Source organism: Pongo abelii, chromosome 12, assembly GCF_028885655.2.
Source record: "Pongo abelii isolate AG06213 chromosome 12, NHGRI_mPonAbe1-v2.0_pri, whole genome shotgun sequence".
NCBI classification, from domain to species: Eukaryota; Metazoa; Chordata; class Mammalia; order Primates; family Hominidae; genus Pongo; species Pongo abelii.
The window spans coordinates 93,802,107-93,816,861 of record NC_071997.2 but is presented as its reverse complement, the minus strand read 5'-3'; the positions used below and the strand labels follow the sequence as shown (position 1 = coordinate 93,816,861).

The 14,755-nt window shown below is 41.2% G+C and overlaps 1 protein-coding gene across 5 annotated transcripts in view; it reads right to left on the bottom strand.

The window, feature by feature from the left end:
- DHX57 (DExH-box helicase 57) overlaps window positions 1-14,755 on the bottom strand; it is a 78,340-nt gene that overhangs the window by 33,158 nt on the left and 30,427 nt on the right. For all 5 annotated transcript variants that reach the window (XM_024242726.3, XM_054547641.2, XM_024242727.3 and 2 more), the window contains 2 exons: window positions 12,793-12,998; window positions 7,627-7,743 (listed from right to left, as the gene is read on the bottom strand). In XM_024242726.3, the coding sequence (XP_024098494.2) occupies window positions 7,627-7,743; window positions 12,793-12,998 (323 nt within the window). The remainder of the gene's footprint in view (window positions 1-7,626; window positions 7,744-12,792; window positions 12,999-14,755) is intronic.

Sequence of the window (14,755 nt, the reverse complement as noted above, 5' to 3'; positions counted from 1 at the left end):
AATCTGAATTACCACAAAACTGGAACTCTGATGAAGGCTGAAAGAGATCTTATAGCATTTTTTTAAATACTTCATAGTAACAAAGAATGTTCATATATATTATCTCATGTAAGCCTCATAGCCATCCATTGAGAAGGTTATTAGTGGCCAGGCACGGTGGCTCAGGCCTGTAATCCCAGCACTTTAGGAGGCTGAGGTGGGTGGATCACCTGAGGTCAAGAGTTCGAGACTAGCCTGATCAACATGGTGAAACCCCATCTCTACTAAAAATACAAAAATTAGCTTGGCATGGTGGTGCATGCCTGTAATCCCAGCTATTCGGGAGGCTGAGGCATGAGAATCACTTGAACCCAGGAAGTGGAGGTTGCAGTGAGCCAAGACCGTGCCATTGCACTTCACCCTGGGCCACAGAGTGAGACTCCATCTCAATAAAAAAAAAAAAAAGAAGGCTACTAGTACCCCTACTAGTGACTCAGTAACTTCAGACTCAGGTCAGAGTTAGTAAGCATGGAGCTTGGACACAAACCTAGGGTTTCTGGCATCAGATCCACGTTCTTTCCATTACATACCCCATGATCCTCTGCTAAAATGCCACAAAATTTTATTGAGGTCAGGTGTGGTGGTTCATGTCTGTAATCTCAGCACTTTGAGACGCTGAAGTGGGAAGACTGCTTGAGCCTAGGAGTTTGAAACCAGTCTGGGCAACATAGGGAGACACCGTCTCTACAAAAAATTAAAAATTTAGTAGGGCTCGAGAGGCTGAGGGAGGTTGTAGGATTGCTTAAGCCAGGAAGTTGGGGCTGCAGTGACCCGTGATCATGCCACTGCACTCTAGCCTGAGTGACAAAGTGAAACTCTGTCTCAAAAAGAAAAATTTTAAAAATTATTTATTAAAAGAGAAGATAAGCAAAAAGAAAAATACAAAGGAAAAAAAGCCACAAAATTAAAGAATGATGAAACATACTATTATATATGGATTGAAAAAATTTTTGTCTATATTTTTATGTGCCTCATCTGTCCGGGATATCTTTAATGTTCACAAATATGTCACATATGTCACTGACTTCCTAGTCACTATATCTACTCTGCTTTAAATTTAGGTAATTTTCTTTCTTTTTTTTTTTTTGAGACGAAGTCTTGCTCTTGTCCCCCAGGCTGCCAGGCTGCCAGGCTGGAGTGCAATGGTGGGGTTTTGGCTTGCTGCAACCTCCGCCTCCTGGGTTCAAGCGATTCTCCTGCCTCAGCCTCCCGAGTAGCTGGGATTACAAAATTTAGGTAATTTTCTAACATTTCTTCTTCATTTCTGATTTTTTTGCTATGCTTGATTTTTTTCAATAATAGTCTTCTCCTTTGGAATGAAACAACATAGGCTGGGCACGGTGGCTCACGCCTGTAATCCCAGCGCTTTGGGAGGCCAAGGCGGGTGGATCACCTGAGGTCAGGAGTTCCAGACCAGCCTGGCCAACATAGTGAAACCCTGTCTCTACTAAAAAAACAAAAAAATTAGCCGGACATGGTGGCGTGCACCTGTAATCCCAGCTACTCGGGAGGCTGAGGCAGGAGAATCACTTGAACCCGGGAGGTGGAGGTTGCAGTGAGCCGAGATCACGCCATTGCACTCCAGAGCAAGACTTCATCTCAAACAAACAAAAAAAAAATTACAAAAATTAGCTGGGAGGCAAGGTGGTGCACACCTGTAGTCCCAGTTACTCAGGAGGCTGAGATAGGAGAATTGCTTCAACCTGGGAGGCAGAGGTTGCAGTGAGCTGAGATCCCACCACTGCACTCCAGCCTGGGCGACAGAGCAAGACTGTCTCAAAAAAAAAAAAAAAGAAACAAGATATTCAGTCCAGTGAAGTGATACTGTATTAGCCAACACTCACTACTTGCCAAGTAAAAATAAGGAATTTAAATAATTTTATATGGCTCACAAATCTCTTTAGACAACCACACAATGGGCCAGGTGCAGTGGCTCACACCTGTAGTCCCAGCACTTTGAGAGGCCAACACGGGCGGATCATCTGAGTCAGGAATTTGATATCAGCTTGGCCAACACTGTGAAACCCCGTCTCTACTAAAAATACAAAAATTAGCTGGGTGTGGTGGCACATGCCTGTAGTCCCAGCTACACGGGAGGCTGAGGCAGGACAATTGCTTGAACCCAGGAGGCGGAGGTTGCAGAGCCGAGATTACGCCACTGCACCTCCATTGCCTGGGCGACAGAGACTCTGTCTCAAAAAAAAAAAAAAAGAAAAGAAAACCACATAACGATTAAAGTGTAAGTAGAAGAGAGCAGCCATTCTCATTTCTCTTAAGTTCTTTATGACCACATAAATTAATATATACATATATTTTTTAGAGACAGAGTCTTGCTCTGTTACCCAGGCTGGAGTGAAGTGGTGCAATCTTGGTTCACTGCAACCTCCACATCCTGGGTTCAAGCGACTCTCCTGCCTCAGCCTCCCAAGTAGCTGGGATTACAGGCGCCCATCACCATGTCTGGCTAATTTTTAGTAGAGATGGGGTTTTGCCATGTTGGCTAGGCTGGTCTCGAACTCCTGACTTTAGGTGATCCACCTACCTCGGCCTCCCAAAGTGCTGGCATTACAGGCATGAGCTATCATGCCCAACAAACATAAACTAATTTTTTGATCTATTATTCCATTTAATCATTACATTCATTTATTCATGCAACAAATATTTACTCTGTACCTAAATGCTGTAGGCACTGTTCTAGGGCCTGAAAAATACAGTGGTGAACAAGAAATGTCTATTCTTTTTTTTTTTTTTTTTTGAGATAGAGTTTTTGTTCTTGTTGCTTGGTGGTGAGCCACTGTGCCTGGCCGAAATCTCTACTCTTAAGGAGCTTACATCCTACTGAAGTATGTAAAACTCCAATTTCAGACAGTGTTAAGTGCTACAATGAAAATGAATTATTTTATTTTTTTTTTGAGGTGGAGTCTTGCTCTTGTAGCCCAGGCTGGAGTGCGGTGGCACGATCTTGGCTCACCGCAACCTCTGCCTCCCGGGTTCAAGAGATTCTCCTGCCTCAGCCTCCTGAGTAGCTGGGATTACAGGCACTCACCACCATGCTCAGCTAATTTTTGTGTTTTTAGTAGAGACGGTGTTTCTCCATCTTGGCCAGGCTGGTCTTGAACTCCCGACCTCAGGTGATCCGCCTGCCTCGGCCTCCCAAAGTGCTGGGATTACAGGTGTGAGCCACAGCACCCAGCCTATTTTTAGATATTATGATAGAGTAAGGGGATTGGGGCAAGACAACAGATAGGGTGGTCTGTAGAGGTAAATTGAGGAGAAATCTGAAGAAAATAAAGGATTTAGTTAACAGAAGATTTGGAGTATTCATTCTAGGGATAAGGGACTGCAAGTGAGGTTAAGAAGGCTACCGGGATGGGAAGACAGTGAGTAAAGTAGTGATTGCTCTGTGTTTAGTACAGTAGTAGTAATAGTGCTTAACTATAATAAGTGTTCAGTTGATCCTTGAACAACATAAGTTTGCACTGCATGGGTCTACTCATTGGCAATTTTCTTTCAATGAATATATTGGAAAATTTTTGGAGATTTGTGACAATTTGAAAAAAACTAGCACAGAAACTGCATAGCCTAGAAATATGAAAAAAAATTAAGAAAGATATGTCATGAATGCATGACATATATAGATACTAGCCTATTTTATTATTTATATCATAAAATACACACAAACCTATTATAAAAGGTTAAAATAATCAAAACTCACACAAACACACTTATGGACCATACCTGGTGCCATTTGCATCTAGAGAAATGTGAACAAATGTAAAAATGCAGTATTAAATCAGGCTGGGCATGGTGGCTCATGCCTATAATCCCAGCACTTTGGGAGGCTGAGGTGGGTGGATCACCTGAGGTTGGGAGTTCGAGACCAGCCTGACCAACACGGTGAAACTCCATCTCCACTAAAAAAATACAAAATTAGCCGGGTGTGGTGGCGCATGCCTGTAATCCCAGCTACTTGGGAGGCTGAGGCAGGAGAATCGCTTGAACCTGGGAGGTGGAGGTTGCGGTGAGCCGAGATCGCACCATTGCACTCCAGCCTGGTCAACAAGAGTGAAACACCATCTCAAAAAAAAAGCGGTATTAAATCACAACTGCGTACAATGAACTATAATATAGTATACTACTGTAATAACTTTATTAAAAAAAGATTTTGTAGCCACCTCCTGTTGCTACTGCAGTGAGCTCAAGTGCTGTGAGAATCCACTTAAAAAATGTATTGCGACACTAGTCATCTCCAAGTAAGTCATTTGTTTTGTCAGAATATTGTATATTACAGTAAAAAGTGATCTCTGTGGTTCTTGTGCATTTTTCATTGTGTTTAGTGGAATACAGTAAACCTTCAATAACATCATGGGACCTATACGAAGTGCCACTAGTGATGCTGTAAGTACTCCCGAGAGGCAGAGAAAACTCATGACATCACAAGCAAAAGGTGAATTGCTCAATATGTTCCGCAGATGGAGGTCTGTAACCGTGGTTGCCTGCCATTTCCAGATAAATGAATCCAGAGTAAGGGCCATTGTGAACGAAGAAAAAGAAATTTGTGAAGCTGTCACTGCAGCTATGCCAGCAGGTGTGAAAATCTTATGCTTTTTGAGAAATACCTTTCTATCTCATTGAAAATGCAGTTTTTATGTGGGTGCAAGATTGCTATAAGGCATACCTATATGATTCAAGAAAAAGCAAAGTATTATATGACAACTTAAAGCAAACGGAAGGGAAGGATCTAAAGCTGGGAAATTTAATGCCAGCAAAGGATAGTTTGACAATTTTAGAAAGAGGTTTGGCTTTTAAAATATCAAGATAACAGAAGCAGCAGCTTCTGCTGACCAAGAGGCAGCAGATAATGAGTTCCCAGATGCCATTAAGAAAATCATTGAGGAGAAATGATATCTGCCTGAAAAGGTTTCAAATAACTGATGAAAGCGCCCTCTTCTGGAAAAAAAATGCCACAAAGGACATGTATTAGTAAGGAAGAGAAGTGAGTACCAGGATTTAAGGCAGGAAGGGATAGGCTAACTCTACTCTTTTGTGCAAATGTAGCTGGGTTCACGATCAGCACTGCCCTGTCTATAAAGTTAACCCCTGGCCTTGAATGGAAAGAAGAAACACCAGCTGCCAGTGTTCTGGTTGTACAAGAAAGGCTGGCCAGTGGGAACCCGTTTTCTGGACTGGTTCCATCAATGCTTTGTCCCTGGAATCAGGAAGCACCTTGCCAAAGTTCTTTTCATATTGGACAGTGCCACTGGCCACCCAGAACTCCATGAGTTCAACACTGAAGACACTGAAGTGGTCTACTTGTCCTTAAACATGTCTCTAATTTAGCCTCTATATTAGGAGTTCATGAGGACCTTTAAGGCTCATTATACAGGTACTCTATGGAAAGGACTGTCAATGCTACGAAACAGAATTCTGATAGAGAGAACATCATGAAAGTCTGGAAGGATTATTCCATTGAAGATGCCACGGTTGTTATTGAAAAAGTGCAAAAGCCATCAAACCTAAAACAATAAACTGATGCTGGACAAAGCTGTGTCCAGATGTGCATGACCTCACAGGATTTATAAGACAAGTGAGAAAACCATAAAAGAGACTATGGATATGGAATAAAGGTGGGGAGATGGTGGCAGTGGTGAATGATTTCAAGATATGGATCTTGGAGAAATTCAAGAGCTGGCAAACACCACACCAGGGGAATTAACAGAAGATGACTTGATGGAGATGAGTGCTTCCGAACCAGTGCCAGACAATGAGGTAGAAGATGTAAAAGAACCAGCAGTGCCAGCAAACACATTGACATTAGATAATCTGGCAGAAAGATTCAAGACTGCTTTTAACTTCTATTATGACATGGACCATTCTATGATGGAGCACTGAAACCAAAGCAAACAGGGGAAGGATTGGTACTATATAGAAACATTTTTAGAGAAATGAAAGAGCAAAGTCAGACAGAAATTACAATATGTTTCCTTAATGTTGCAATGAGCATGCCTGCCTTTTCTACCTCCCCTTCCACTTCTTCCACCTCTGCCACCCGAGGCAGCAAGAGGAACCCCTCCTCTTCCTCCTCCTCAGCCTACTGAATGTGAAGGCAACAAAGATGAAGACCTTTATGATAATCTGCTTCCACTTAATGAAAATAGTACATATATTTTCTCTTCCTTATGACTTTTTAAATAACATTTTCTTTTCTTTAGTTTACTTTACTGTAAGAATACAGTATGTATGCCAGGTGCAGTGGCTCACGCCTGTAATCCCAGCACTTTGGGAGGCCAAGGTGGGTGGATCACGTGAGGTCAGGAGTTCAAGACCAGACTGGCCAACATGGCAAAACCCTGTCTCTACTAAAAATACAAAAATTAGCCAGGCGTGGAGGTACACACCTGTAGTCCCAGCTACTTGGGAAGCTGAGGCCAGAGGACTGCTTGAACCCGGGAAGAAGAGGTTACAGTAAGCTGACATCATGCCACTGCATACTCCAGCCTGGGCAAGAGAGTGAGACCCTGTCTCCAAAAAAAAAAAAAAAAAAAAAAAAAAAGAAACAAAAGAGAATACAGTATGTAATACATATAACATACAAAATGTGTGGTTTTTTTCTGTTTTTTTGAGACAGGGTCTCGCTCTGTTGCCTAAGCTGGAGTGCAGTGGTGCGATCATGGCTCATGGCAGCCTCCACCTCTCAGGCTCAGGCAATCCTCCCACTCCAACCCCTTGCTAGGACTACAGGCATGTGCCACCACCTTGACTAATTTTTGCACTTTTTTGTAGAGAAGGGGTTTCACTATGTTTCCCAGGCTGATCTCAAACTCTTGGACTCAAATGATTCAACTTCCTTGGCCTCTCAAAGTGCTGGGATTACAAGTGTGAGCCATTGCACCCGGCCTGTATTATTATAATTATAATGTCATCAGTATTAGGGGTAGTATCTACTGAGCCTTAAATATACTGTGCTAAATGCCTTACATATGGTTTCTTTTAATCCCCAAAATAGTTTTACGTAACAGGATTTATTACTGTCTTCATTTTACAACAAGGAAATTGAAGCACAGAAAAGATAAGGACTAGGCCGGGCACAGTGGCTCACGCCTATAATCCCAGCACTTTGGGAGGCCGAGGCAGGCGGATCACTTGAGATCAGGAGTTTGAGACCAGCCTGGCCAACATGGAGAAAACCTGTCTCTACTAAAAAATACAAAATTAGCCAGGTGTGGTGGCACATGCTTGTAATCCCAGCTACTCAGGAGGCTGAGGCAGGAGAATCACTTGAACCCGGGAGGCGGAGACTGCAGTGAGCTAAGGTCGCACCATTGCACTCCAGCCTGGGCAACAAGAGCAAAACCCCGCCTCAAAAAAAAAAAAAAAAAGATAAGGACTTTATTCAAGATTACAAGATTCCTGAATAGCAGAGCTGGGAAGTTTACCAGACTGCAAAGCCTGTGCTCTTAACCCCACTGCCTTGTAGCCTGTGTGCAAAGAGTCTGCATGTAATTCAAGCACTCATGAGTAGACTCCCATTTAGCCAAGGACTGAGTGTTTCAATTGTCATCCAAGCCTGAATAAAGAAGCAGTTACCTGGAGGGTAGGAGTGCTTTCCATCCACAATCCACTCTAATAAGGCCTCTATTAATTCAAGATTCACCTTTTCAAAATCCATGATGGACATTGTTTTGATGACTGACTTGCTAACCCCTGAAAGAAAGGTAAAAATGAGAAGGATATTTATACCTTGTTGATGTATTTTAATTGTATATTTATACCATATACAATATGCCTGTGAATTAGGTGAGTGTTGGTTTAATAGCACAGATATTAACATTTAATGTACTGAAATGAACTTTTTTCTTTTCTTTATTTATTTAGAGACAGGGTCTTGCTCTGTCACCCAGGCTGGATCACAGTTCACGGCAGCCTCAACCTCCCAGGCTCAAGTGATCCTCCGATCTCAGCCTCCTGAGAGGCTGGGACTGCAGGCATGCACCACCATGCCTGATTAACTTAATTTTATTTTTTGTAGACATGGGGTCTTGCTGTGTTGCCCAAGCTGGTCTCGAACTCCCGGGCTAAGGCAATCCTCCTGCCTCAGCCTCCCTAAGTGCTGGGATTATAGCCATCACAACCAGCCCACTTTTTTCCTTTAGTTTCTCTGAAAATCCAGCCTCATCAGAAGTAATTTTTGCTTGAACAGTGACCCAAAAAGCAGGCTCCTGCCCCTGTTGGAAAGACCCAGATGGGCCAGTTTTTACTCTCCTCATTCCTTCCCCTCTTTTACCCTTCAAATATTTATTGAAAGCTTAAGTTCTGGAAACAAAATTCAAAGTCAAATACATTTTAGAAACTTCTTCTAGATTCAATCTAATCATGATTGGATATGCTGGAAGTCCAGGTAACACTAACCTATGGCAATCAATGGACAGAGACCACAGCTTTCACCAGCATTTTTATAACAGTGACTCGCTGAACCTTTAGGTTTCTTTGAGAAAATGATAAGTGATGGATCTTTCCTGAAAAATAAATGTGATTGTAATATCTTCATTAACACCCGTGGAGTCTACTCATAGACCCTCACAATCTCCCCACTCACAATCTCCTTCCTAATCTATGTGTGATCTGGTAAATGATGTAGTTCTGTAAGATGTACTACAAGCCTCAGCTCTTTTATTTTTTTATTTTATTTTATTTTTGAGACGGAGTCTTGCTCTGTTGCCCAGGCTGGAGTGCAGTGGTGTGATCTCGGCTCACTGTAACCTCCGCCTCCCGGATTCAAGCGATTCTCCTGCCTCAGCCTCCTGAGTAGCTGGGATTACAGGCACGTAGTACCACAGCCAGCTAATTTTTGTATTTTTAGTAGAGATGGAGTTTCACCATGTTGGTCAGACTGGTCTCAAACTCCTAACCTCGTGATCCACCCACCTTGGCCTCCCAAACTGCTGAGATTACAAGCATGAGCCACCGCGCCCGGCCACCTCAGCTCTTTTAAAAGCAATAGTATATTGTTGGGGTGACTAACTCTTCAAAGACTGCTGCCCTTTCTTCTCAGGCTCTCCTAATGACCTATCGCCCTAACTACAGTCTAACTGGAACAAAATAACTATAGTTGGTACCAAGGAAGGGAAACTTCCTATATGATGCTGAGAAGTTTGAAGAGGGACAAAAGCAGTTTCGGCTGGGCGTGGTGGCTCATGCCTGTAATCCCAGCACTTTGGGAGGCCGAGATGGGTGGATCAACTGAGGTCAGGAGTTCGAGACCAGCCTGACCAATAAGGGGAATCCCCATCTCTACTAAAAATACAAAAAAAAAAAAAAATTAGCCAGGCATGGTGGTGGGCGCCTGTAATCCCAGCTACTTGGGAGGCTGAGGCAGGAGATTCACTTGAACCCAGGAGGCGGAGGTTGTGGTGAGCTGAGATCGTGCTACGGCACTCCTGCCGGGCCACAGAGTGAGACTCCGTCTCAAAAAAAAAAAAAAAGGAGTTTTGAAACAATGTTGTTCTGGTAGAATGAATGCCATGTTGGTCAAAAATGAAAAAAAGGAAGAACCGGGCTGCACAAACAAGGGTGTGGTTGGGTGAGGAAGGTGGAGCAGAATCACTTTTCTTTGCCAAGATTCCAAAAAGCCAGACTTTTCAAAAAGAAGAAAGGATCAGCTAATCGAAAAAAGAAAACTGAACATAGTTTTGTTTTTTAAAATTATTATTATTGAGACAGGGTCTCATTCTTCTGCTCAGGCTGGAGTGCAGTGGCGTGATCATGGCTTACTGCAGCCTTGGCCCTTGGGGTTCAAATGCTCTCACCTCAGCCTCCTGAGTAGCAGGGACTATAGATGCACACCACCACACCAGCTAATTTAAAAATTTTTTTAAGAGACAAGGCAGCACCATGTTGCCCAGGCTGGTCTTGAACTCCTGGGCTCAAGCAATCCTCTGGCCTCAGTCTCTCAAAGTGCTGGGATTATAGGCATGAGCCACTGTGCCTAGCCAAATCAATAATATATTTTAAATGACTGATTATTAATTTTTTCAAAGAAAAACTAGAAAATGCCTTAAAAATTGAGCTAGGAAACATTATTTCATTTTCTGAAAGGTGAAAGAGAACATTGAGATCAACTAGTTCAAGGCTTTTTTTTTTTTTTTTTGAGATGGAGTCTTGCTCTGTTGCCCAGGCTGGAGTGCAGTGGTGCAGTCTGGGCTCACTGTAGCCTCCGCCTCCTGGGTTCAAGCGATTCTCATTCCTCAACCTCCTAAATAGTTGGGACTACAGATGTGTGCCACCATGCCTGGATAATTTTTGTAAGGACTTTTTTTTTTTTTTTTCTAAAAACAAACAAACAAAAACAGAGAACCAGAAGCTCCGAAAAGCTAAGCAATCAGCCCAGTACCACAGAAGCTGGTGGCAGAGTCATGTTTCCTGACCTCAACTCCTCCATTCTCCTTCCTTAAAAAGGGGTTCCAAAGGCACTTTCTGAACTTTAGTAAACTTTGTGCTTAAAATTAGAAAGTCATGGATTAGATTCAGTGATAATTTTAAAAGAAAACTCCAAAATTTTGAAAGAGAAGCCAAAGGGATTTTCTTTTTTTTGAGACAAGGTCTTGCTCTGTTGGGGCTGGAGTGCACTAGTGCGATCATAGCTCACTGCAACCTTGAATCCCTTTGCTCGAGCAATCTTCCCGCCTCAGCCTCCTGAGTAGCTAATTTTAAAAAACCATGCCCGGCTAATTTTAAAAAACATTTGTAGTAGAGACAAGGTCTCAATATATTGCCCAGGCTGGTCTTGAACTCTTGGGCTCATGTGATCCTCCTGCCTCAGCCTCCCAAAGTGTTGGGATTATAGGCGTGAGCCACTGTGCCCAACCTCAAAGGAATTTTCTTGTTCCATAATTTAATGGAATAAAGGAATGGGAATTATCAGTTGGTATGACGTATAAAAAGAACACAAATTTTTTAGTTAGACATATTTTAATTAGAATCATGGATCTGTACTTACTAGCTGGGCACTATCCTCGTGGGTTTGTATTATACTCCTCTAAATGACTCCACTTTATAGAGAAAGGAACTGAGGCACAGAGATGATAAAGAACTTGCTCAAGATCATTAGCTGGTTTTATGAGAGACTTGGGAGTTGAACCCAGATCTATAAAACACAAGTCCATTCTCTTAGCTTTACATCTCTCAATATTGCGAAGATGAAATAAAATGTTAGGGAGCTATGCTTATCTTCCTAAACAACAGAATAATGGCTAATATCTTAATTCCTTGGTGATTACCATTCCACATCCAGGATTGGGAACTGTCTTTGGTAGATGCAGAAAAAGGAAAACTCATTTGCCTCTTATCCTACAGAAGCAGTAACGGGTTGGAAGCTCTTACTCATGAACGATAAACACTCTTTTTTGGGAAGAACTAAGAGGAACAGGGTGACAGTCTAGGGAAAAAGGAGAAAGAAGGGCAGCTGAGACCTGCTTCTAGTCTAGGCTTCAAGGAAGAAAGCAAAAGTAGTAATCCTGGGGTTTCTATGGGCTCAGTTTAGCTTATATGGATAGAAGACCACACAGGAACAAAGAGTAGCCAGCTAGAGTCTGGCATGGGAGGAGGAAGTACCTAACAACATACATAAAAAGCTCAGCACAGGGTAGGCCTCAAAAGATGTTATTTTAAAAGTCCACGAATAATGCTAAAACTAGTGGGATATTAAAGGATTTGAAAATCATGTCAAATATTGCTTCACAAATGACTTATTAACTACAAAAGAAATAGTAATTACCGGGGGAGAAACCTAGCAAACATCACCTTTACCAAGTGAACAAGTTAACATCGCCAATAATGGGACAAACCAACACCACGGGGCCCATGTGCCTTTTGATATGATGCATTGAGAACTCAAGATCGTTTTTGTGATGCTCCAGCCAAAAATGTATAACCTAAATTTAATCATGGGGAAATACCAAACCCAAATGGATGGACATTCTACAAAATAATCTTCAAAAATGTCAAGGTCACTAAAAGACAAAGGATGAGGAGCTGTTCTAGATCAAAGGAGACTAAGAATACATAACTGAATGTAATATATGATCCATGATAGGACCCTGAATCAGGAAAATACAACAAAAATAAACATTACTGAGATAATTGTTCAAGCCTGAGTATGGACTGTGAATTATATAATTGTATCAGTGTTAAATGTCCTCATTTTGATCACTGTACTGTGGTTATGTAAGAGAATGTCCTTGTTCTTAGGAAAGACACACTAAAGTATTAAGGGTAAAGGAGCATCATATTTGCAACTTACTCTCACGAGATTCAGAAAAAAAAAAAAATACATCAACCCAGAGCAAATGATAAAGCAAAAAATGAAGTAAACATTAACAACTGGTGAATTGGGGTAAAGGATATATGAGAGTTCATCGTTTAGCCTTGCTAAATTTTCCATAAATTTGAAATCACATCAAAATAAAAAGCCACAAAATGTACAAGAATATAACTTATATTTTACTACCTCACAATTTTTCTCTAATAAGCACATATTTCTTTTATAATTAGAAAAAAAACCCATTGGCAAATATAGTAACAATTGTATTCTAAATATGTATCTGAACTATTTTTCTAGGTTTAAGGTTGCTCTGATAAATTAAAGGCAATGTAACTATGAAACAAGAATTATATTTTTCTTCTTCTGAATCACGGTAAGAAAGAATACTAGAAATCTTTGGCATAATTATAATATTCCCCCAGGAGGCATGTTACCTTTATAGCGGGCCAGGAGCTGCTTAAAATCTAACTGTTGATCTGGCACTGCATCTTTGACAGAATCCTGATCCTGGAGGTGAAGGGAGAGCCTCAGGTCTTCTTCCACTTCTTCAAATGCAGTTCTGTTCCGCCTTGCTTTAAGCTTTTCCTTTGAAATCTGTTTCATGGAGCGCATATATGGGCTCCCATCCTGTAATACATACCTGAGAAAGACAAAGGAATGTGGTTGTGTGTATGTGGTTCTGTTGGTGAGGAGGGCAAGAATTCACCTGTTTCACGTGCTCATTCAGCAAAATGTCACTGTTTCTGCCCAATTCATGTGCCATCCTTCCACTAGTCCAGGATTCTGGCTGTACCCTATTTCTGGTTGGGAACACACTGCAATGCTTTTAGGTCTGTCTCGGAGACCAGCTAAGAATTTGGAGAAAAGTTCTATCCAGGAATAATGGCATGGACATTCAGAAAACACATTTGAGTGATAGCCTTAGTAACACCCCTCTTCATTTTTGATTCTGCTTTGGCAATCTTATTGATCCTCTTGTTTCTATGATAATTCCCAGGCAGCTGATTCCCTTTTGTTGCAATCAAATTTGGACCCAAGTTTCTAGCTGTTGGCTGAACATCAACCTAAGACTATCCTTAAAACACTCCAAAACTCTCACAACTGGATAGTTTAATATTTGTTAGTGACAATACTATTAGACATCATGGCAAAGCAGAAAAATGAATAGATTTGGAGACAAAAGCTCTGGATTTGAGCTCTGTCTGCCACTAAACCAACCTGCCATGAGACTTCCAACAAGTCAATTTCAAAAGGCTTTACTTTCTCATGTTTTGGGAAATTGGCATAGGTAAGTGGCTCGATTTTTTTCCCCTGGAGCCTTAAATGTTGCTCAAAGCCCCAAGGAAAGGTAAGGGAATGGGAGCAAACTAAGTAACTGGGGGCTATTCTTTCAGCCCAATCATTCTTGTTTTATGTTTCATTTCTCTATGATTTCCTATAAGATTTCATTTGCATAAAGTGTATTGTAGCTTTTTTAAAAAAAGATTTAAAAACCTACGATTCTATAATCCTGACTTCCTCCAAACCCTTCTCTCCATTAAATGCCAACACTCTTTTCACATTCACCGTTTGTTTGTTTATTGAATATTTACTGAATGCCTATTTTGGACAAGGTACTATGGTGATGGTGGTGGTATGGTATAGAAAAATAAATATACTTTCAAGGAGCTTACAAACTAGTGAGAACAGAACAAAACAACACACTATACTGTAAGACAGAAATAAATGTTATTAGAGGCACAAGAAAAGTATTCTGTGACTTCTAATAAAGAAGTGATTAATTTTTAATAGCAGAAAATAGGAAATTTCATGAAGGTAGCATTCAAGTTGGGTGTTAAAGAATGACTAGAGAAGGAAGTGGGAAAAAGAAATACAGATAGTAATAGCATGGCATCTTTGAGAAATAACAAGTAGTCTGACAGTGCTAAGGTTTTGTAGGTAGGAAACTAAAGAAGGAAGGGAACTTAAATATTGACTGGGGTCAGATGATATTGGCCTTCAGTGTCCACAAAGTGTGAGTGATAAGGAACCAATGAAAATTTCTAAGAATAGGAGGAATGTGAACAATTCTATGTTTAAAGATAATTCCAAGCCTGGGCAACATACTGAGACCTTGTCTCTACTAAAAATAAAAAAATTAGCCAGGCATGGTGGCACACACCTGTAGTCCCAGCTACTTGGTATTCTGAGGTAACAGGATCACTTGGGCTTGGGAGACCAAGGCTGCAGTGGTCTATGATAGCACCACTGCACTCATCCTGGGTGACAGAGTGAGGCTGTCTTATTAAAAAAAAAAAAAAAAAAAAAAAAAAATATATATATATATATATATATATATATTCTGGAAGCAGTGAGTTTGAAAAAGTAAAGACAGGTGAACTAGTTGAAAGATGATTT